We start from the raw sequence: 15,579 nt of genomic DNA on the forward strand, positions 1-15,579 counted from the left end.
GCTAGCTTATGTGTGCAGGCTTTGGACTCAGGTTTGAGTAAAAATGCCAGCTTCTGAGCTTACTAGTTCTGCAGCCTCACTTAACCCCGGAACTAGTGTCATATTTTACAGATGCAAAAACAACCTTTGCATTCACATCTGTAAAGTGGGGCTAATAACACTCCTGCCTGTAGGGTTGCTGTGAGGGTGAAATGAAGCGATGCACAGGAAGCGCTCGGCAGAGAGCCTGCCGCGGCTGTCTGAGTGCGGTTTAGGCAGGAGGGCCAGCACCAGTGCCCTGGAGGCTGACTTCCAGCCTTGTGAGCCCTGCCCACTTCTCCGGATGGTCCTTGTCCCTTAGGACTAGCCAGTCAGGCCTGCCCAGAGACCCAATGGGCAGAAATAGCCATGGTTTGGCCACGGGAGACCCAAGACCTGGCCTCTAGCCTCCCTTCTGCCTCCTAATTTGCTGTGTGACCCTAGGAAAGTGTTCTAGCACCACTGGGCCTCAGCCACCTCATCTAATACAACAATAATCAAAAGGGGGCCCAGACCAGCTCTCTGAACTACAGTCTTCTTAGTGTCCCAGGTGCTATGGTCAAGCTAGGCTGTTCTGTTTTAGGAGGCATGGCTGGATAGCCGAACAGTGCAAACTCTCCCAAGTGACCTGGAGGGTCCTTTGGGCCAGAGGTTTCATTACTCAGGGAACGTCGCCCCTGAGGGCTCCAATCTGTCAAGGTTGTACTGTCTACTTAGCACAGGGAGAGGAGTGGACTCACTGTGCCTATGGTGACTTGTAGTCCAAGCAGTAATACTGCAAAGAAGCCACATTCGAGGTCACTCCCAACCTTGCATTTAGCAGGAGGACACAGAAGGGCTGGGGCACATGCTTCAAGGGCATGGTTTCTTAGGGGTCATGGAACTGGGGATCAGAGCCCAGGGTCACCCTTGAGCCTCTTTCAGTCAAAGCCATCTTGGTCCCTGGCTCAGAGCCACCCTGCTCTCCTGCCCTTTTCCAACTGCAGAACCCTCTGGAATCCCTGTGAAGAAGTAGAAAGAGACCCAGGGACAGACAATGCACAGGACTTGCTGCTGATGTCCCAGTGACCCCCTTCCTCCCAGGGGATGAAAACATCAGGACACAAGCTCCCCAGCCCCCGATCTAGCTGAGCTCACTGTGTGCATTTGGGGAGGCCATGGCGAGGACCCTGCTCCTGTGCAGGGCCTCACGCTCTCCTGACCTGCTCACACCCGGCCCCTCACTGTGTGCAGGCACTTTAGACCTATGAGCACGCAAAGATTATGCCTTGCCCACATCCACACGGCAAATTGGGGGCAAATCTGAGCCTCAGGGCCTGCACTGAGGAGCTGGCTACTACATGAGAATGGTAGGCAAGAATTTCAAAAATGCTGTTGAGATTTCTGGGCTCCTACCCCAGACTCTGACTTGATTGGTCTGGATGATTCTGAAGCACAGCCAGGTCGCAAACTGCCCAAGGCAGCCATGGTCAGGCCAAACCCCCTTTAACAGATAAGAGACTGAGAGCTAGGTAGACAGGGTGTGCTTGGGGTCACACCCTTGGCCACGACCCTCTCACCTGACCCTTGGATGGCATGGGCACATACCTCACACATTTGCAACATCATCCCACTTTAAAGAGTGCTGTTGGCCCACCACTTAAGGAGCACAGGTGTTCCACAAGTGAACCCACTTGTCTCTCTCTCTCACTCTGTCTCTCAGAGTTGCAGTTTGCTTTGCTAAGTTGTGAAATCAGGCACAGACCTTGAGGCCCAGTGCCTGAGGGCTTCCAGGGTATTGGGGGTGTCCAGTGGAGAAGTGACCTGCCGACTGGAGCTTCCTCCTCTCCCCACTCCTTCTCCCCACAGACTCCGAGTCTCCATGCCTGGGCTCCTAGTAGATGGGCAGGCCTGTGCGGGCAGGGCAGGGGCAAGGGCCAGTCTGAGCCCTACACCCGCTTCTGAACAGAAAAGCAAGCTCCATGAGTGAACTGGGGACTGAGCAAGCTGTTCCCAGGAGGGGCGTGAGAGTGCTGAAGGCCTGGTGCTGGAGCTGGGAGGGGGAGAATGGGGACTTGTCAGACCCCCACCCCCACTCACCTTTCCTCCCTGGGGACATATGCCAACTGACTCTTACGCCTCTGCCTCCACCAGGTACTAACCCCACAGCTCATCTCTAAAGAACCTGCCCTGCCTGCCGATCCTAACATTTCCTCTCTCCACCCCTTTCAGGGGCTCTTGGGGACAGGGTGCCAGGGAAGGGGCTCAGGAAGCTGGGAGGGGACACCACTAACCTGCTTTCACCTCACAGGCTGGCTGCTGGTGTCTGAAGAGTCCTGACCAACGTTTCTCTCTCTCTCTCTCCCGCCCTCACCCTTCCCCATCTCTCTCTGTATCTCTCCCTCCATCCCTTCCCCTCTCTGACCCTCCTCTCTTCTGCACTGCCAGAGCACCTTGGATTTGAACTAAAGGGTACGGAGCCTTCATTTGTCACTAAGTGCCGTCCGTCCACTCCGCCCCTCTCCACAACCTCTGACGCCATGCTTGCTATTGTGTGGCTTCCTTTCCCAACCATGGAAAAGGGACAGTTCCAAAAGTCTCCCCTGGCCCCATCAAGGTGTCCAATCATAAACTACTTCGATTTGGGAGAGACAAGAGAAGCTCATGAAAAGCAGGGCACCCTGGGAGTCACACTGTGCCCCAGTGTATGGTAGCGCCCCCTTGCCCGGGGCTGATCGCCAGGAGGTCTCCCGGGGGGCCTCCTGAGCCATGTGCAGCCCACAGGTTGGCCTCTGGGATCCAGTCAGTGCCTGGAAGCCACGGCACGCCGGTTTAGAGAGTTGTGCAGAGCGGCAGCACTTTCCACTTAACTTCAATTTCCCTTCCTTCTCCCATTTCCATCTCCATTGCTTTTCATCCTGCACCAGGCTGGTGGCTGAGAACACTGTCTCTGCCCCCTGCCCTGGGTCAGTCAGGCTTTGCCATCTGCTTAAGGCTGTCACTCCCTCCATGATCTGTCCCCACGATGGCACGTGTGTTCATCTGTAAACGAGGGTCTAGGGTGGGTCAGCCTCCGGTGCCTGTCCCCCTACTCCCCCAGCCCCACTCAGTGGAGAACCTCACCTCCCTCCCACTCCTGCCCTCTGGCCCCTGGAAGACACCTCGGTGGGAAGGGCTTGGACGGGTTGGTCTGTCCAGCTCTCTGGCTTGTGCTGGGGGTTCCACCGTGCCTCAGGTGTCCAGATGTTTTACAGCAGGAAAGATGGGGGGGGGGGCTTGGAGGGACCAAGGCTTCCGCAGTGTCAGGCCTCAGACGTGGTGTGGAGCCCACAGCCGTGAGAAAGCTGTTCTTGCGGCAGGTTTGGGGAGACCCCTGTGTCCCTGGCACCCAGCTCCTATCAGCTGTTCTCAGTAGAAGCTGAAGCCAAGTCTGTTCGTGAGAGTGTGTCTGCCCACTGCCCGTGACGGGGCAGGTGAGCAGAGAGGCTGAGTCTGGGTGGTGGCGGTGTGGTGGCGGCAGGGCCCGCAGGGGTGAACCTGTAGGTGTGTGCGCGTGTGTGTGTCATGGAAGTGGAAGTGTTTACACCTGTCAGGTCTCTCGGGGCAGGATGGGAGTGCACGGAGGGGTGCCGTGGAGTGCTTTCAGGCAAGGGTGGAGCGTTGTGCCAGTGGAACTGTGAGGGTGCGGTGGTGAGTGTGAGCCTGTGTAAATGTGTCTGTCCGTCATGGTGGTCTGCACATCCATTAATTCTCCAAGTCAACAAACATCTGCTGAACCCTGAATTCACCAGTCTGGCGATCCAGCACACAGAGTCCCTATCTTCCTGGCGCTCAGATTCGCAGGGTGAGACAGACAATAAAACAAACTGGAAAGCCATGAGGCAGTGGTAAGTGCTATACAGAAAATAAAAGAAGGTAATGGGATAGCGCCCAGCTGGGCTGGGAGCTGGTTTAGCCAAGTAGTCAGGGAAGGCTTGTCCAATGAGATGCCGTTCAGTGACGTGAGAAGTAGCCAGCCCCGTAAAGAGCGGAGGGGAGTGTTTGAGGCAGGGGCACGGTCAGGACGGTGGAGCTGGAGCGGGCTCTCCTCATTCAATGGGTGGAAAGATTGCCCGAGACTCTGGAGCACAGTACCCCTGGGGAAGAGGACCATACGTGAGACCCAAGAGGAATGGCGCAGCTGGGTAATCTGGGGCCTCACAGACCATGGTGAGGCTTTGAGTCATATTCAAGCTGCAGTGGAAGCCATTGTTAAGTTTTTAAGCAGGAAGTAAAATGATCTGCTTTATGGTTGTAAATCAATATGGCTTTTGGCTGGAGAACAGACTGGGTTGGTGTTCAGGGTGAGGGGGGTGGCGTGGGAGCAGAGAAACCAGTCAGAAGGTGAGCAGCTGTCCCAATGAGAGACGGCATCCTCTTGGACTAAGTTGGAAGCAGTGGAAATGATGAGAAGTGGTCAGATCCAAGATCTACTTGAGAGGTGGAGCTGATGGATCAGGTAGCAGGTTAGGTGGGAAGGAAGGGAAGGGAGGGGCCTAGGTAACGAGAAAGGTGGGGCTGCCACTGAAGGGATGAGAAGAGCAGGGGGCAGGGTTGGAAGCGGGACCAGTGTGTGTGCCAGGCGTGGCCCTCGGGCGTGGGAGTCTGGGGCTCAGAGAAGTCAGCGGGAGATGTAAATCTGAGTCAGCCGCAGACAGGTGGCATTTAAAGTCTGAGTCTGGGTGAGATCACAAAGGGAAAGAGGGCAGGTGGAGAAAAAGAAGGCTGAGAGCTCCGGGCCCTTCTGCCTTGCAGCCCGCACAGGAGAGGAGGGAGCGGCAACTGAGACAGCTGTCCGCCAGTGAAGGGGAGGGAACCCAGGCGAGAACAGGAGTGGGCCCAGCTGCGGCAGTCAGCCGAGAGGCTGTCAGGGACCGCGACCAGAGTGGCCTCAGAGGAGCGACGGAAACACATGTCTGGCGGGACAGGACTGAAGGGTAGACGGGGAAGAGAACTGGAAGCAGGACGGCCACAGAATGCTGGGAGGGGTCTGGGGCAGAGGGCTGTTTGTCCAAGAGGCCACATGACTGCATGTGGGCGGACAGGACCACACGTACCTGTGCATGTGTGTGCACATGTGCTTCTCTGGATGTGTGTGTGTGGGTGCGTCTTCGTGAAGGGTGTCTGCCTGTGTGTCAGGTAGGCACAGTCCTGTGGGTATGTGTGTCTGGGGCTTTGTTCCCCCAGGTGTTTGCTGGTGGAGGTACCTTTGCTACAGTGCGTGCAGCAAGCCTGAGGGTTTGGAGATATTTCCCAGGGCTCCACCAAGGCACTGCGGTCCGGCCTTCGCTCACCCCCACGCTGGCAGGAGAGGAGCGATGTGGAAGGGGCAACCAGCGGGGCTGGGCAGGCAGGCAGGCGGGGCGTCTGGGGTGTATGCCTTGACTGTGCCTGGTACTGTCACCTCTTTCCTTTCCTCTCTCCTGCTTTCTCTGTTCTAGAAGGGTAGAAGGCGCTCCACCAAGAAGTAGGAGGTGGAAGGGCTAGTCGGGTCTTTTTGAGGGCTTTGAGGCCCAGCCTAGCTGTGCTCCTCAGAAAGGGTGGGGCTGTACCTGAAGCACAAGGGCTGTGCTGCCACTGGTGGGCTTCTCACAGCCAGAGACAAGGAGGGCAGACGTGGGCCGGGGCCGCAGCCCTGACAAGGCTGCAGGGGCAAACGAATGCCTTTCCCCACAGCCCTGGTCTGCTCTGTCCAGCCTCTGGGTCAGATGTCCCGTCACCAGCCCAGAGCAAGCTACTCTCCACCTTCTCAGAGAAGCTGCAGTAGCAAACCAGGCCTCTGCCTGGGGTTGCCATGTTCACCACCATAAAGAGCAGCTCCCCTAGCCCCTCAAGGTTCTTTGCAGCCACGAGGCCATAGTGGGACAGGCCAGGGTTGCCGGCCAAGCTGTATTGCCCTCCTCTATGGCCCTGGGAAATTTGCCTCCATGCCCCCCACCCCATCGCCCTGCATTTTCCACTCACTGTGCCCTGGGCAGGGCATGGGGTTTGGGAAGGTGAACGTGGGCATAATCACTTGTGCCCAGATCCACGGGTGGGTAAAGTTCAGGGGAGCAGAAGGCAATCCAGAAGCAGGCGGGAGGGAGGGGACTGCTGGGGAGGGAAGGAGAGAGAGGTACGGGGCAGAACCTGAGCTGGAAAAAGCCCAAGGCTTTGGGGGCAGGGGGTGTCTCTGCGCCACTGTCACCACAGGTCCACCTCCTGCCTGGCCCCCTCACATCTCATGCCCCTGCAGAAGCCGAGGAGCTGTACCAGAAGAGGGTTCTGACCATCACTGGCATCTGCGTGGCTCTGCTGGTTGTGGGCATCGTCTGCGTGGTCGCCTACTGCAAGACCAAGTGAGTGGCAGGCGCTCAGGCCAGGACAGGCCACGCCAGGGGTGGGCCTTACAAAGACTGCTGTGTAAGGACAGGCTCTCCTCACCGCTGCTGCCACCCACGGTGCCTGGCCTTCCCCCCCCACACACACAACACCTTCATATACCCCTGCTGCCCTCTGCAGTTCCTGTGGGGCCAAAGGGCTGGGCCAAGGGGCGGGAACAGAGGGTGGGGGAGACAGGCCTCGGGGGGACTGAACAGGGAGGGTCCTGAGCACAGGCATCGTGAGAAGACAGATCTGGGTTTGAGTCCAGCTCTGTTGTTCCCTGTGCGACCCCGAGCAAATCGGTGGATCAATCTCTCTGAGTTCCCCTGTGAAATGGCCAGGACCTAGCATGTCCCACGGAGGGTGCAGTGAGGGAGCATCTTCCCCGTCCAGGGAGCGCCCCCCGGGAGCGCAGCAGGCGGGGAGTGCAGAGAGGCAGACTACACTCCCAGGGGAAAGAGACCTCGCAAGGCACCGGTCCCACCTGGAAACGATCCAGGCAAGAACACAGAGAAGGTGGGGTTGGGCCACCCTGGGCCGAGGAAAGGTAGGGTAGAACCTTAGGGCGAGAGGAAGAAAAGGGCAGAAAGGGGTCTGGACAGTTCTGGGAGAGGGTCAGCTATACTCCTGGAGCACAAGCAGGAACCCAGGAACCCAGATGGCACCATCAGGCCTTGAATGCCGAGCTAGGGATGCTGGATTCATCCTGCAGGATGTGGGGAGCCAACAAAGGTGATAGGTGATGTAGTGCAGGAAAATAGTAGGTTTGTCACATTCTTGTCTGGAGAGCAAGAGTCTGGGCATAGCCACGATTTGGGGGACTGAGGCCCCGGGTTGTGAACCCTGCTATACCTATGTGAAATCGAAGGCCCTGCTAGCCTTGTGCTGGGTCAGCCCAGGACCAAAAAGGTCAGAAGGGAGGAATGGAGGGAGTTGGGGCTCAGGGAGGGGGGACTGGGCCCAAGTAGGAAAATTGAGGCCAAGAATTAAAAAGCAAGGTCCCTTGTTCCAACCCCCACTGTACTTACTCATTTCTCAAGAAACTTTCATTCAATGCCTGCTGGACACCAGGTCCTGCACCATGGCCAGTGCCCTAAGCATGAGATCCAGGGTCACAGGACACACTCAGGTGCACCCAAACTCAGCTGAAGGGCAGGAAGGGTTTCCCTGAGGAGGAGCATTTAGGCTGGGCCTGAGAGATGAACGGGAGTTAGCAAGTGAAGAGGCAGAGAATGTGTTCCTGCTGATATAATAGTATGTTATATAGTATAGTATGATATAATAGTATGTAAAGGCCCAGAGGCCAGAGAGGGCGGTCCCGGTAGAGGATCAGAAACAAGCCCCCCAAGCTTGCAGCAAAGCTGGGGTGAGAAGAGGCCAGGGAGAGACGGGGCTGGGGAGAGAAATAGGAACTAAGGACCAAGGAAGGGCTTTAAACAGGGGAGTGACGTGATTAAGACCCGCTGATTACAAAATGAAGGTAATGAGCACTTAATATATACCAAAGCAACGTAGCCCTACCCCAGGCCTCGGCTCCTGGCCACAGCACTCTGTAATTTTCCTCACAGCACTTGGCTGAAAGTATCTCGTTCATGCATTTGTTTATGTGCTTGTGGTCGGCCTCCCTGCTGACCTGCAAGTTCCCCCGAGAGCAGGGACCATGTCTGTCTCCTCTGCTCCCAAACAGTGTCGGGCACATAGTAAAAAGCCAATAAATACCAAATGAATGGATGAGTGAGTGAGTGAGTAGGCCAGCACTGTGCTTAAATATTTTATCTACTCTTAATCCTTAGTGGTATGCAGGATGGCTAAACGATCACCCCATTTTATAGATAAGGAAAGTGAAACATGGAGAATTTAAGTAACTTGCCCAGCATTACACACCTAAAAAGTAGTGGAGCTCTGCTCTCTCAGTGGAGCTAAAACTCGGTACCACTACACTCAGGTCCTGCCGAATTCAAGCTGGTGGTGATGGTGTGGGGGCAGACTGGAGAGGCCCTGGCTGAGGGCAGCCCGAGCAGGTGGCTGCCACGGCAGTGCAGGCGGAGACTAGTTCCCCTGGAGGGGCAGCTGGGGCGTCCACGCACCGTGTGGGGGCATGCCAGGTTAACATGCCCTTCCCCTGCGCAGAAAACAGCGGAAGCAGATGCACAGTCACCTCCGGCAGAACATGTGTCCAGCCCATCAGAACCGGAGCCTGGCCAATGGGCCCAGCCACCCCCGGCTGGACCCAGAGGAAATCCAGATGGCAGATGTGAGTGGTGTTCCCAGGTCCCCCTCTGAGCCCTCGCTGTGCGGTCAGCCTTCTCGTGCCCCTACAGGACGGGCCAGGGCAGTGGCCAGACAGCCCCTCCTGTGCTCGGCCTTGCTTGCTAGCCTCACCGGGATGACTGGCCCCTCTTTGCTGACTTCTTTAAGGAAAGGCATTGAGGGGTGACTTGCAGGGGCCATCGCTGCCCCAACACCAAGTCACTGGTCTCCCACCCACCAACCTAGAGCTTAGTGCCTCACTCCCCCGTTCCCACCAGAAAGGAGGGCCGACTCCTTCACCTGTCTACCTCCTGCCCAATTTTCTGTTCCAGTATATCTCTAAGAACGTGCCAGCCACAGACCACGTCATCCGCAGGGAGACTGAGACCACCTTCTCCGGGAGCCACTCCTGCTCTCCGTCTCACCACTGCTCCACGGCCACGCCCACTTCCAGCCACAGGTGGGCACCACCAAGGTCCCCATACAGACGTGCACCCACGGAGAGCGAGGACACATGCGTCACACACCTGCCTGGGGACACACACAGAAATCCTCAGCCAGGCTCTGTATTAGGGTCCCTCTGAGTGGGAGGATTGAGGTGGCGTCCTCCAAATCAGAACCCACTGGCAAACATTTGTCCAGATGCTCAGGGGACCGGATTTGATTTTCCATCTAAACCAGCCCCCAGAGGAACAATGGCATCACTGCACTCCCACCTAATGATTGGTTTTGTTTGAGCCCCATTAGCACCATTTTCTCTGGCAGAAAGTGCCAACTCACGCAACTGCCCAGAGCTTTTTAATGCCCTGTCCTGGATTTGCCCACAGGAATCTAGTCCACCTTAGCATCCTTCTCTCCACCTTCTCTCCAGATTTGGGGAGGCTTGTCCACAGAAGCACAAAGACTCACACAGCTCAGAAATAACACAGTTGGCCCCTTTCTTCCCTGGGGACCAGCGTGCCCTGGGCAGGCTCCCATGTCCTAGCCCCTGGGGCTGGGCTCCTGAGATAAATGGCTAAGGACCGTGGGCATGGGAGGGCCACGGCTGGGTGGTGAGATGCGGGGTACAGGGAGGAAGGAAGAGGTGTGTGCATGCTGCAGTTCACCAGTCCACAGGACCCAGCCCTCCTTCTCCCTGTGTGGGGGCTGGGCACTTGTGATACCACACATCGACCCCAAGTGGAGAAGGGCCGTGAGCTGAGGGAGGCTGAGATGAGATGAAGAACCAGGGAGGGAGTGGGCCTAGGACCACACCTGCTATGTGGCCTGCCCCTTCTGGACCCTCCACCTCACCCTCTCCTGGCCTTTTCAGGCATGAGAGCCACACATGGAGCCTGGAGCGTTCTGAGAGCCTAACCTCTGACTCCCAGTCGGGCATCATGCTGTCATCAGTGGGCACCAGCAAGTGCAACAGCCCAGCATGCGTGGAGGCCCGAGCACGGCGGGCGGCAGCCTACAGCCTGGAGGAGCAGCGCAGGACCACCGTGCCCCCTTACCACGACTCCATAGACTCCCTGCGAGACTCTCCACACAGCGAGAGGTCAGTGCCCACCCCACAGCCTGTGCCCCACCTTGGCCGGAGAGCTGGCCCCACTGTCCCAGGGAGGACCCTTCCTCGGAGACATCCCATGTTTTAGGTGCACAAACAAGAGCTCGAAAAGATCTGCTCAGGGTCTTCACCGTGTTAACGACAGACTGAGTCTACGACTGGGCCAGTGAACCCTGGTGTGCAGTGACCACCTCATTTAATTGTCCTACTAGGACACTTTTTTCAGAGTAGAAGGGGAGCTGAAACATCAGGAACAAAGAGGGGCTCTCCCAAACAAACCAAGACACAGGGCCGCCTCATCCTGCTGTTGCCTAGGGGCCCCATGTCCCAGCAGGAACAGAAAGACACCAAGATTGAGCAAACTGGAGGGTGGGAGGAGAGGTTGTCTGTGAGGAAACGGACCAGTGCAGGCTGGCCATGAGCCAAGAATGACTGCGGGTCCCAGCAGTATCAACAAGGGCCTGTGGGTCAAGACACCATTGGGTTCCCAAGCAATCGGTGCAGTGAGGACCAGGCAACTCCCCCCTTCCCTGACCCCAAGCTGGAAGTCACAAGGGCCAGGACCCTTCCTTGCTCAGCCTTCAAGTGGCCTTTGGCAAGTAGGTTTGGTGGGAAGAGAGCAGAGTGCCAGGAGTTCCAGGCCAGAGTGGAGAGAGAAAAGCAGATGATCTATTCTCAACTCAGCCAACTCCATGCTGTCCCCATGCCAGGCAGGCCTACCGGGGGATCCACCTGGTTCTTGCTCCCGGGGAGCTCCCGGCCACAGGCACAAACCCCTGAAGCTCACAGCTGCCTATGTGGCAAGTGCTAAGCATAGGACAGCCAACCCAGGCAGAGCAACCCAGTGGACTGTGTAGGCTCTGGGAAGCAGCCAGGTTTTCCAAGACCAACCTTTTCAAACCCAGTTCCACCACCTATGTGATTCGGGGAGGGTCGATCACCTCTGTGCCTTTGTTTCCTCAGCTGTAGAGCAGGGAGAACAATGCCTGTCATCATGGCTCTGGTGACAGCCACCAGAGATCACTTGCACAGAGCTCTTTGCCTCCTACTGGCATGGAGCTGGTGGTCACTAGGTATAGCCATTGTTTTCGGTAGCAAAAGGGCTCCCTCGAGGTTGGGAGGTAGAGAAGTGGGGAGAGCACATGGGGAACATCTTGAGCTATTCTAGCAGAGGCCCTCCAGGACATGGCTGGTGAGCAAGATGCCTAGAGCAGAGTGAGCTGTGGGGAGAGGAGCTGGGCTGGACCGGCAGGCTGGGGCCAGATGGATGGCTGATGGACCTGGGCTTCTGTTTGGGGGGATGGGGGGAGCGGGTGCCTTGGGTGGGTAAACAGAGCTGTGACTTTAAAGGGTTGCTCTGGGGACTGGATGGAGTAAAGGAGGAGAGACCCTGCAGTGGGGGAGATGACCAGAGTAAACAACTAGGCCCAGGATGGCGTGGTGTAGGGCAGAAGGTGGCTCCAGGACAGGGAGAATGGTATAACTTGGTGGTTAATTGGATGTGCATGTGATGGAAGGAAGAGAGGCAAGTCAGGTAATTCCGAAAGAGAGTAATGGGGACTCCGCAGAGCATGAGGTGCCGGCTCTAGAGTTTGGAAGAGAGGCGTGGAGGTGGGTCGTCCCTGTACTGAAGTGGACAAATGTTGAGCAAGAGGCTAATGGATTTCAGCAAGGGGAGTGTGGAGAAAGAAAAGGGACAGGTACCTAGGACCCAGACTGGTAGATATTAGCAAGGGACAACTTTTGGAGGTGGTCTTTAGCCTGGAGCAGGGAGACTTCAGTAAGTGGTATCTTGGTAACCATCAGCCCTGGCCTAAGGATCCTATCTGAGGTGTTAGCAGTCACTTCCCTGAGGCAGCTTTTAGCTTCAATATGAGAAAAAATATTTCCCCTACTGACACCATCAGCCATGGGATGGATTGTTCCTGCAGGAACAGTGAGTCCAAGTCACACGGGAGGCTAAGTGGCGTTAGTGACTTCAGGAATTGGGCAGTATGAATCCTGGTTCCTGCCTACCCTCTGTTCAAATGCCACCTCAACTACTTCCCTGGCCGTGTGAACCTTTAGTGACTTCAATTTCTGGGTCTCAGTCGCCTCACATGCCATATGGGATAACATAGGATCTTACAGAATTAGTGTATTAGATGAGATTCTACAAGTTGTCAGATGCCCCAGCCTGAGCCTGAGGGAGGGTAACCGTTCAGGAATACCGATGACTGGGCATCCACACAGCAAAGGACCATTCATGGAGGTTTACTGAGGGTCAGGCAGGCATTAGGCTATAACATCCCACTGATACATTTACGGACTCGTGGTTTGTCCCCACTTAACAGATAAGGAAACTGAGGCTCGGAAAAGTTCAGGAAATTGCTTAAGGTCACTGAGGATTACCACCATAGCTCTGGCAGGCGTTCGTGATCTGTGTTCACCCAGGCCCCCAGCCCACACCTCTGCCTCTCCTGCAGGTATGTGTCGGCCCTGACCACACCTGCACGCCTCTCTCCGGTGGACTTCCACTACTCGCTGGCCACGCAGGTGCCGACTTTCGAGATCACGTCCCCCAACTCCGCGCACGCTGTGTCGCTGCCGCCGGCCGCGCCTATCAGTTACCGCCTGGCGGAGCAGCAGCCGCTCCTGCGGCACCCGGCGCCCCCCGGCCCCGAGCCCGGGCCCGGTGTCGACATGCAGCGCAACTACGACAGCTACTACTACCCCGCAGTGGGGCCGGGGCCGCGGCGCAGCGCCTGCGCTCTGGGCGGCAGCCTGGGCAGCCTGCCCGCCAGCCCCTTCCGCATCCCGGAGGACGACGAGTACGAGACCACGCAGGAGTGCGTGCCCCCACCGCCGCCACCGCCACGCGCTCGTGGTGCGTCTCGCAGGACGTCGGCGGGGCCCCGGCGCTGGCGCCGCTCGCGCCTCAATGGGCTGGCGGCGCAGCGCGCACGCGCGGCGCGGGACTCGCTGTCTCTGAGCAGCGGTTCTGGAGGCGGCTCGGTCTCAGCTTCGGACGACGACGAGGACGACGCAGACGGGGCGCTGGCAGCAGAGAGCACGCCTTTCCTCGGCCTGCGCGCGGCGCACGAGGCGCTGCGCTCGGACTCGCCGCCGCTGTGCGGGGCAGCGGACAGCAGGACTTACTACTCCCTGGAAAGCCACAGCACCCAGGCCAGCAGCAGACACAGCCGCGGGCCGCCCGCGCGGGCCAAGCAGGACTCGGCGCCCCTCTAGGGCCCGCCCTCCCCCCTCCCCGGTCTTTAAGGAGAAGGGAGACTACCGACTGGAGAAAGGAGGAGAAAAAGAAATAAAAATATTTTTATTTTCTATAAAAGGAAAAAGGTATAACAAAATGTTTTATTTTCATTTTAGCAAAAATTGTCTTATAATACTAGCTAACGGCAAAGACGTTTTTATAGGGAAACTATTTATATGTAACATCCTGATTTACAGCTTCGGAAAAAAAAAGAAACAACAAAAAAAAAGAGAGATGGGCCAATTTTTTGACTCTTTAATAGAAACCTATATTGTGGTGCCTTTTGCTGTACGCTAATCTGGAGCTCCTGGAGAAAAGTCTGGGTTGTGGGGTGGGGGTGAGGGGGAATGTAGGATCCCAAGCTGGTGGGGGTGACAGAAAAGGGGCAGAGAAGAGTCTGCGGGGTTGAGGGGCGGGACAGTGATGGATTGGCCCTTTGCCCCTTTGCAAGATATTGAGTCCTGGGTCCCCTAAGGAAAGGCTAGGGATCCTAGGCTTGGAGCTAGAGTTGGGTCATGTCACGTCCAGAGGGAGACTAAGGCCCAGCGACAGCAACCTGAATGGGGAGGGGGCCTCCCCACTCCTCACAGCTGCTAAGGGAAGGGGCACTGAGAACCACCAGGTCTTCCCAACAGTCCCTGCCCCAGGGAGGGGGCAGCTCTGCCAGGGCCCCTTTGTTCGAGGCTCTCCCTCCCCCATGGCCTCCAGGACGCCCTCGTCCTCTGCAGCACCTTCGTTTACAGGTCGTCTTTTCTATTTTATGCCTGCATGTCCTTTGCATTTCAGATTCTTTAGATTGGATGCATGGTCACGCTGGGACCGAGAAGAGCCACTGGACAGTCTATTTGATCCCCCTTTTAGCAATAAAGTATCACCATTTCCTTCTCAGCCCGACTCCCAGCCTCCAACCCACCTATGACTTCCACTCCCTCTCTAGCCTCGTCCTCCCCACCCTCCCCCAAACTGAGTCCACTGCTAATTTGTCAAAAGGTAATTGTTTAAAAGATATCCCAAACAAATGAGAACCCTGTCCTGAATTGTCCAAACACCTGACTGTTGACACTTGAACATTTTTATATTATAAATAAAATCAGAAATAACTCATGTTTGACTGTGTGTGCCTAGCCCCCTGGCGAGGAGGGCAGACAGAGGATGAAGACCCGGGGTAGAGATGGATGGATGTTGGGGGAAGTTGGAGAGGGCCAGGGTAATCCCTGGGAGGAAAAGACACTCCCTCCAATCTCCCTGGCTCCAGTTCCCAGGACAGGCTCCAACCCTCCTCCCTCTTCCAGGAACATTCACAAGGTATCCCCTCTGGCTGCTGGGGATCCTGGCCAAGGGGCTGACGCAAATTAGTCTGCTTCAAGCTCAGCCTCAGAACCCTGGCCCAGTTCCTGCCCTGGAGCTGCAGGAGCTGACTGAGGCAACTATTTCTGGGCCTAGGTAGGTGAGGAGGGAAGGATTGCGGGGTTGGCACTGGGGCTGCTGAGGCGAGATGACCCTTGGGGCCTCAGGCCTGTCACAGGCAATGTCTGGACATGCAAGGTGGATAATAGGAACCCTCAGCCGCCAGGAAGACCACAGCTGCTGCAGCTTGTAAGCCCACAGGGTGTTACACTTTTCCCGACTCTCGACCCCTCAGAGCCAGGGCTTGTCTGAACCCGCAGTCTCTGATGAAGAGTACATGATTTCAGGCGTGGAGAAGGCAGAGGTCCAGGGTTAAGAAGCCTTCAGCCTCATTGATTAATTTATTAAAACAGTGCCCAGCACCAGGAGCCATTAGGTTCCAGCCCAACATAAGGAAGTCTACACAAATTGCTCAGGGGTTTGACTTGTGGATATGCGTCCTCAAATGCCCCCAGGGTGTGTCTGGTCAGTTTTGAGACCTACAGGTGAGAGGGACAGAGAGATTTAGGATCGAAAGCACTTAGGTATCAATAGGGCCTGAGTTCAAATTCTACCTCCACCCCTCATTAGCTGTGTGATTTCTCTAGGCTGCAGTTTCCTCGACTGAAATGATGATGCTAATACCTACTTTAAAGGGTTGTTGTGGAAATTTTATACATAAAGCACCCAGTGTAGCTCTGGCATATGATACAGGCATACCTGAAAGATATGGCAGGCTCAGTCC

The 15,579-nt window shown here is 56.5% G+C and overlaps 1 protein-coding gene across 2 annotated transcripts in view; it reads left to right on the forward strand.

Moving 5' to 3' along the window:
* The window catches only part of NRG2 (neuregulin 2), a 170,766-nt gene extending 156,012 nt beyond the window's left edge, over positions 1-14,754 (forward strand). Inside the window, exons 6-11 of one of the 2 annotated variants that reach the window (XM_045818657.1) lie at positions 2,446-2,469; positions 6,272-6,374; positions 8,530-8,653; positions 8,982-9,109; positions 9,962-10,189; positions 12,664-14,754. In XM_045818657.1, the coding sequence (XP_045674613.1) occupies positions 2,446-2,469; positions 6,272-6,374; positions 8,530-8,653; positions 8,982-9,109; positions 9,962-10,189; positions 12,664-13,426 (1,370 nt within the window). In that variant the 3' untranslated portion in view covers positions 13,427-14,754. The remainder of the gene's footprint in view (positions 1-2,445; positions 2,470-6,271; positions 6,375-8,529; positions 8,654-8,981; positions 9,110-9,961; positions 10,190-12,663) is intronic. The other variant, XM_045818667.1, reaches the window with a different exon arrangement.
* The last annotated feature ends 825 nt before the right edge of the window (positions 14,755-15,579 follow it).

The sequence above is a fragment of the Phyllostomus hastatus genome, unplaced genomic scaffold (genome assembly GCF_019186645.2).
Source record: "Phyllostomus hastatus isolate PE091 unplaced genomic scaffold, TTU_PhHast_1.1 phas_contig_150, whole genome shotgun sequence".
NCBI classification, from domain to species: domain Eukaryota; kingdom Metazoa; phylum Chordata; class Mammalia; order Chiroptera; family Phyllostomidae; genus Phyllostomus; species Phyllostomus hastatus.